Source organism: Mycetomoellerius zeteki, unplaced genomic scaffold (assembly GCF_001594055.1).
Source record: "Mycetomoellerius zeteki isolate Tzet28-1 unplaced genomic scaffold, Tzet1.0 scaffold90, whole genome shotgun sequence".
NCBI classification, from domain to species: domain Eukaryota; kingdom Metazoa; phylum Arthropoda; class Insecta; order Hymenoptera; family Formicidae; genus Mycetomoellerius; species Mycetomoellerius zeteki.
This window is the reverse complement of record NW_017257936.1, coordinates 29,706-38,046: the sequence shown is the minus strand read 5'-3', so window position 1 is coordinate 38,046 and position 8,341 is coordinate 29,706. Positions and strand designations below refer to the sequence as shown.

The 8,341-nt window shown below is 40.3% G+C and overlaps 1 protein-coding gene across 1 annotated transcript; it reads right to left on the bottom strand.

The window, feature by feature from the left end:
* Positions 1–4,015: 4,015 nt before the first annotated feature.
* Positions 4,016–4,882, bottom strand: LOC108730368 (uncharacterized). Its single transcript, XM_018460022.1, has one exon. The coding sequence runs from the start codon at positions 4,880–4,882 to the stop codon at positions 4,016–4,018; it is 867 nt and encodes a 288-aa protein (XP_018315524.1).
* Positions 4,883–8,341: the final 3,459 nt, after the last annotated feature.

Genomic DNA, 8,341 nt, shown 5'->3' with positions numbered 1-8,341 from the left:
CCGACACCACCACCTCACGTGGCTCCGGATAGGGTCCCTACGCGGCCCACACTGGTGACGTCCGCCAAACCGCGCGTGTTAAGCAATGTCCCGTGCTCCATAAATATTAAAATGATTGCCAAGTATTTCTCGTCTTATCAATCGTTTCCCTTCCTGCACCTCCAACCACGAGAGCGTAGATAGAGTGAACCGCATGATGATACGCCCTTAGCAGAGATCTGAGTTATCTCGACACACGCTGGGCATTCCCAAGGGATCTGATGCTTCCTCTAAACTCTCTAATTATTTAGACACCGGAGGTACAAGAAGGCCGCGATAAACCTTCAAATAATAATATTATGCCCGATAGACATTGTGCCGAATTAAGAAGGCACTGGTGACAGCAACCTGCCCGCGGCAAAAACAGCCGAACTCAGATCAGCTGAAGCCAAGGCTTCGCCCCGCGCGCCCCGCTCCGCGCTCGCGCTCCACCGACCCAGTCGCGTCTCTCGCATCGACAACAAACGCGAATTCGGACGTGACAATTTAGCTATTTCTGAAATGTCTAGCTTTTCTTTTTTTCGAGAGTTGGCAACACTGGTCCGAATCAGGCGTTCATGCTCAATGCGTCGCGCAATTGTATCGTGTGCAAAACTAGTCGACACCCGCTGTATTTACATGCAAAATTTAAGTTACTGCCCGTGCTAAAGCGCATCGAAGCGATAAAAGGCGCAAAACTTTGTTACAATTGTTTGCGCTCCCATCGGGTCAGCGTGTGCAAATTTTCGAACTGCACGATTTGCCAGAAGAGTCATAACACACTTCTGCACGTTGATGATTATCCGAAGGTGAGCGCATCTAACACGACGAAACCAGAATCGGTCCAAACGGAATGATCATTCATGACGATCGACACACGAACGACGACGAGCCTCGCTACATTACACCTTTCTTCGCCGCAGCTGTATACATCCGATGACGAGCGCGCTTGTATACATCCGCGATAACAGGCATAGACTAATTAAGTGCCGCGCGCTATTAGATACGGGCGCTACGGCGAATTTTATATCCGAGTCAATTGCGAAATATCTAAACGTACGCATGGATACATATTCTTTATCGATCAGTGCAATTAATGGGATGAGCACTGAGTCAAAAGTTTAGGTAAAAATACGTTCCATTTATAATAATTTCTACTAAGATTTAACGTGCCTGACGGTTCCGGCGATCGCTGATCTAGTTCCATCCGAAGTTTTTCCACGCGACTCGATCAAAATTCCGCCGAATGTGAAATTAGCGGATCCGGAATTTCATTTACCACCGATATATTAATTGTTCTGTAGCGACAGTATCATTGTTCATGGTCGGTTAAATCGACCTATCGCGAAAGGGTTACGAGATGTATCTACAAAAAACACGACTAGGATAGATTGGCTGCGTTCAGCAGACTCAACAGTTTTGCAACCGTTTTATGATTGTCTGCTGAGATAGGACCATTCTTCTAGATCTAAAAGTATGATCCAATTAGCGCGAAGGAAACTTCCAACAGTTGCAAAACAACCATTCTGCTGAACGCAGCCATTGTTGCCAGTGGCGCGTCATCACGTAGTCTATCGAAGGTCTCGGCGTACCATACAACAAGTTTAGAAGATTTAATGCTCAAGTTTTAGACGATTGAAGAGGTCACGACGGATAAATTATTATCTGAAGAAGAATGTGAACACGAAGCGCATTTCCTAGAAACGGTTTCGCGCGGCAATGACGGCTGCTACACGGTTCGCCTACCGTTCTGTAATACAAAAAATCGTTTAGGTGAATCACGCAGCATCGCGCTTAAACGCTTATTATCCTTGGAGCGCAGATTAAACACGAATGTGACATTAAAGGCGAAATACAATAAAGTGATAGATGAATACTTAAAATTAAATCATATGTCGGTGGTAAAAGATCATGACGAAGACAGTTACTATTTACCTCATCATGCGGTAATCAAAGAAGCGAATGACACTACGAAAATGCGAATTGTATTTGACGCGTCGGCAAAAATAAGTAACGGGACATCTTTAAATGATTTACTAATGATAGGCCCCACGATCCAATCCGGCTTAATTGCGCACTTAATTCGGTTCCGCACGTACAGCTATGTCGTCACGGCGGACATTGAAAAAATGTATCGACAAGTAACATTACACGAAGATGATCGACGATATAAAAAAATCTTGTGGCGTCGTGACGACAGAGTGGAGACGTTTCAATTAAATACGCTCATCTTCGGCGTTTCCTCTTCGCCATTTTTAGCGATCCGGACTGTTCAAAAACTCGCAGACGACGAATGGCTTACATATCCGAGGGCAGCCAGAATTATTAAATCACATATGTACATAGACGACTTACTGACTGGGGCCGAAACTGTCGATGAGGCTCGAGCCATTAGAAACGAAGTAATCGCGTTGTTAGCTCGGGGCGGTTTCGTCACTCGGCAATTTAATGACGAACGCATCGTGAAAGATTTGACGGCCAGTGCGTTACGCACTAATTTCGTGTTAAACGTAAATCGAATATTAAAGATGCTCGATATCATGTGGAGCACTCGCGACCAAATACGTTACTCGACTAATCCGATTAGAAGTTCTGAGAAATTAACGAAAAGAATTATTTTATCAGAAATTGCCAAAATTTTTGACCCTCTCGGCTTACTAGGACCGATAATCATGTACACAAAAAGATTAATACAAGACGTATGGCGATGTGCATTACACTGGGATGAATCAATCCCGCAGAATATACGTACGGAATGGTCAACATTTACGAAACAGTAGGATTCGATGAACATAATTTCGCTTGATCGCAAACTAGGGGAGACCGGGGATAGTAGACTCATTTTTCAGTTTCGAATTTTTACAGACGAAATTAAGACTTATCGAAAAAATGAATTCTACGCCAGTTACTACATACATTTGACTATCTAATAATATTTTAATAATAAGGGAAAACTGATAATTACTATGCCAAAAAATGCATTTTTCTAATGCATTCCATCTGATTTAACTGTCCCGGGACCGGGGTAAGATGACTGATGGTATGGGGTAATTTGACTAACATTATTAAAATGAAGATTAATGTATATTTTAAGGTACATCTTTGGCATAATAACAAAACTTTTATAAAAATGTATTTTAAACACAAACATATTTATTATAAAATAAAAAATGTATAACTTTGTACTAAATAACAATTTATCTAATCCGAATCGTTATCCGAATTACAGTTATAATAAACATAAGTTAGTTACCCTTTATGCATTTAGAGTGCCCACACACATGTTCACAAAATTATCCTGTTTGAGATTGAATTTATTGAGAGTGATTTGCTTTCTTTTTTTTCAATTTATTAAGAGAACAAAAATGCGTATTGTCTTCGGTACAACGTACAAAGGAAGTAAGCTAGTGCTGCCAACCGTCCGAATCTATCGACGCTTCGATCTATCGATTTCTCTAAATAATCAAAGCACTCGATTATCGTAACTCTTAACATCCCAGCCTCCTTGAAATATAAATTTCAATTAATACAATAGAGAGAAGAAAAAAAATCTTTCTTTTTTATCTAATACTTGACTTAACAGTCTTCAAGTAATAACAAATGTGCTTGACTAGTCTTCTCCTAGTTTAACTTTTAGAACTAACCTTTTGCGAATACACGACTTAATATACTAATACTAAAGCAAATTACGTAATATTAATGAGTAATGTGGAATGAATAAATTAATCACAGCTTAGTGTTCATAAGGTAAGGCACAAAGTTTTCTGACACTCCTTCAGAACTGTCCTTGTGCTGTTTTGACGTCTGCAACTCGAACAACGCCGTCTGCGCCTGGATAAATCTTCAAAACTCGACTTAAGACTCACTGTAGCGGAGGCTGGTTCTCATCCGACAATAAGACTATCGTCCCCACTTTTAAATTTTCTGCTTCTGAAGTCCATTTAGTTCGGCTCTGAAGATGATGAAGGTACTCTCTCTGCCATCTCTACCAAAAATGTTACTTCAGCTTCTGGACATGCTGCCATCTAGCCAAACGATTGTCTGAAATCTCGAGGTAATTTTTTGAAACAGGTTCTGATAGTGAAGTCCCAATCAGGAAGTGGGAAGGAGTAAGAATTGATATTTCGTTAGAGTCTGAGGGTACTGGCATGAGGGGACAAGAGTTTAAAACTGATTCTATTTCAACGAGCAGAGTATTGTATTCTTCGAATGTATAAGTCAATCCTTTTTTTACTGTGTACAAATGCCTTTTAACAGATCTTACTGCGGCCTCCCATAAACCACCAAAATGGGGTGATTTTGGAAGTAAAAATTTCCACTCGATCCTCTGGGCTGCTAATATTGTTTGCAATTCTGGGTTATGAATTTTCAGGAACGTATAGATATCTTCGAGTTCTCGTGCTGCTCCTATAAAATTTGTAGCGTTATCTGAATAAATAGTAGAACAAAGTCCTCTACGACTTATAAATCGCCGAAGTGCTGCTAAGAATGTTGCTGTAGTCAGATCGCTGACCAACTCTAAATGTACTGCTTTTGTTGTAAAGCAAGTAAACACGACAATATAACTTTTCGATATATGAATCCGTCCTCTTCTTCGACTTTCTCTGACCTGCAAAGGTCCTGCATAGTCAATCCCTGTGATTTTGAAGGGCTTACAGAATGTAATGACTCTAGATTCTGGTAGGTCCATTAAGTGTTCTTGTGCTTTAGGTTTGTACCGAAAGCACGGCACACAATCACGTGTTATTTTACGAACCTCTCGTGCTCCGGATTGAGGCCAGTATCTATTGCGTATGGAACTAAGAAGCTGCTGTGGACCGTAATGTAATAATTTAACGTGTTCTTCGCGGAGCAGTAGCGTCATTATATGATGTTTGGCAGGAAGGATGATGGGATGTTTTTGCTCCTCCGAAATTCTTGCTTGTTCAATCGCCCTCCTACTCTCAGGAGACTCACATTATCTATGAGTGGTTTGAGATTGATTAAAATGCTCCGTTTGTTGATTATTTTCCCGGCCCGCAAATTTTTAATCTCTTTCGGAAATTTCCTCTTGGGTCCATTGAAGTATTTTGTTCAGGGCTCTGTCGAGTTCCCCCACTGTCAGCGACCCTATTTCCGAGATTCCTTCCTTTCTGCAAAACGAAAACAATAAGCGACAACTCTTTGTAATTTCGTGATCGATGAGAATTTTTTTAAAAGGTCCGTCTGTTGGAAGGTCGAGTTTTTTTGCTTCGGATTGCTGAAGTGTCGCTCCCGTGAATAAGTTCTGCTTTGGAATCTCTGATGGAACTAATATATTTTGATCTGGCCAATTGCCTCTTGAAACGAGCCCTGGGAGCCCTCTCCACCAAAGATCTTGCGATAATAATTTCTCCAGTGAAATTCCTTTAAACAAGATGTCTGCGGGATTCTCTTTCGAGGGTACGTGTCTCCAACAGGACGTATCTGTTAATTCTTGTATCTCAACTACTCTGTTGGCTACAAAGGTTTGGAGGTTACTTGAAGATGTCTTGATCCAGCATAAAGTTATTATTGAGTCACTCCATAAATAAACCGATTCGATTTCGAATCTTTTGTGCTTTTTTAACAACAGAGATGAGCCTTGATAGCAGTAAAGCTGCAATGAGCTCCAATCTTGGTAACGTTAATGTTTTAAGAGGTGCCATTCTAGATTTAGAGCATAGATTTGATTGTATCTCATTGTTTTTGTCTCTGCTGAGCGCGTAAATGCAAGCTCTAAAATCTCTCCGAAGCATCGCAGAATCCATGTAATGATATGCTTTTGGAGGGGTTCCCTGGATTTGCGTTTCTTTTAACAACTAGATTCTTCAGTTGGTCGAGTGAGCTGTAAAATATTTCCCACGTCGACTTAAGATCGCTTGGAATTTCTTTGTCCCAATCAATGTTAAATTTCCAAAGTTGCTGCATGAGGAGCTTTGCGCTCATTATTACTGGGCCTATCATTCCCAACGCATCATATAGTTGTGCTATTGCAGATAGCATTTTTCTCTTTGTGACTATTGGAAGCTCAGGCAAATTGATTTCGTATTGAAAATAGTCTTTGTTGCTATTTCATAGAAGTATCAAAGTCTTGATGGATTCTTGATTATCGAGGATTAATAGCTCATCTTCCCCTCTTGCTTCTGTTAGAGATTCCAATATCGTTTGTTCTCCATTTGCGTAAAGGAAGTTGAGCGCTGTTTAACAATGTGGAAAGTTCTTTTTGCAATGTAACTGCTTCCTGTTTTGTTCTCGTTCCAGTTATTAGATCATCCATATAAAAATCATCTTTTAAAACTTCTGCTGTCTTTGAAGTAGTTGCGCTTCCCTGGCTTACTAATTCTCTTAAACATCTCATGGCTAAGAAAGGAGCACATGCTGTCCCATATGTTACCGTGTTGAGAGTATAAATCTTAACAGGTCGCTCCATGTTTGATCGCCATAAAATGCATTGTAATGTTCTGTCCTCTTTAGCCACATTGATTTGTCGAAACATTTGAGCTATATCGGCAGTTAAGACGTACTCGTGACATCTGAAATGCAATAAAATTTTCGAAGATGTCATTTTGTAGATTTGGACCAACTAATAATTTGTCGTTCAGCGACGCACCTGAAGAAGTCTTGGCTGAAGCATCAAAGACTACACGCAGTCCAGTTGTTATGCTTGTCTCTCGCACTACTGGCTGACGAGGTATGTAATATTGTTCTGTGTATTCTCTTTCACATAGCGGCATGTGGTCAGATGCTTCGTAACCTTCCATAAATAATTTTACATATTCTTGTTTTAATTCAGGTTGCTGCTTGAACCTTCTCTCAATGCTGCGAAGTCATTTCAATGCTCCGTCGAAAGAATCTCCTAACGTGACATCTTGTTTTTTCGATAATTCTACTTGAAACCTGCCTTGCTCATCTCGCCAGTGTGTCGATCTAAAATGCTCTTCACAGGGTTCGTCTTCTTTGCTTCTAATGTCGAACTCCTAACTCTTCTACTTTCCAGAATTTTTCGATTTTATTGTCCAACTCTTGCGATGTAATTAAGTGACACGTTATAACTCTTGATTGATTATTTCTAACCACTTGTTCGCCTCCTATCCATCCTAAACAGGTGTTCTGCAAGATGGGTTGATTGTGCCTTTGAATAGCTTCTCCCGGTTTCAGGATTCTCCAAAAAAGTCCCGTACCGATGAGAACATCGATGGAACCCAGTCTATCAAATTCTTGATCTGCTAAATTGATGTAATCAGGAATTGCTAACTTTGCTCTGTCTAAATGAACTTGTGGAATATGCTCAGTGATAACCGGAAGAATTAAGCATTCTAACTCGGCTGTAAAACCCGATGTTGTCGATGCTAATTTGATTTGTACTGACTTATTGATTGTAAGTTTTGACTTATTGACTTATATGGGTATCCTGATTTCCTTACATGGGATCCTCAATTTATTGGCTAGGGCCTTTGTTATCATATTGGATTGAGACTCTGGGTCTAATAAGGCTCTGCACTTATGTATGTTCCCATCAATGTCGTTTATGTAAACCTGCGCTGTTGAAAGGATTACTTGCATTGTCTGTCTCAGAATACAATGTGTTGTTATTTGACAATCTCCATCCTTTTCTTGATTCTGGCTTACTTCCTTTTGTAAGTGAGTTTCTTTCTCATGTACAAGAAATTGACTGTGATGAGCTGCTGAAACAATTCCTGCTTGGCCTGCTTCTTGATTCTTCCTCTCCGAGGTCTCCTTTCGATCTTGCTCTTTGTGTAACAAGGTGTTATGCTTGAGATTACACTTCTTGCATGAAAATGCCCAACATTTTTGACTCACGTGCCCTGTTTTAAGACAGTTATAACACAAATTCTTTTGTTTTATCTCCGTATATTTCTGTTGTGGGAATAATTTCAAAAACTTCTCACATTTAAAAATTGGATGAAAACCCGCGCAATGAGGGCATATTATTGCAGTTGCTGCTAACATTACTTTTTTGTCTGTTTTCTTTCCTATTGATGTTGACTCTGTTTGCGACTTGCCTTTATCTGTCATTTTGAGCATTACAACGCTTCTCGAGAAACGCCATTATTTCTTCCAACTCGGGCAACTGATCGGTTTGTTTCGGGCTAATTTCCATTTCCCATTCTTCTCTCATTGCACTATCAAATTTGTTCGTGATCAAGTATATGATAACGGCGTCCCAATGCTGTACTGGCAACTTTAAAGGTTGAAGCGATCGAATGTGGATCCGAACTTCGTCGACCAAATTCCTGAGGTTGGCATGATTTGACTTTGCAACAGGAGCTAACTCAAATAGTCCTTTTAGGTGCGTATTGAT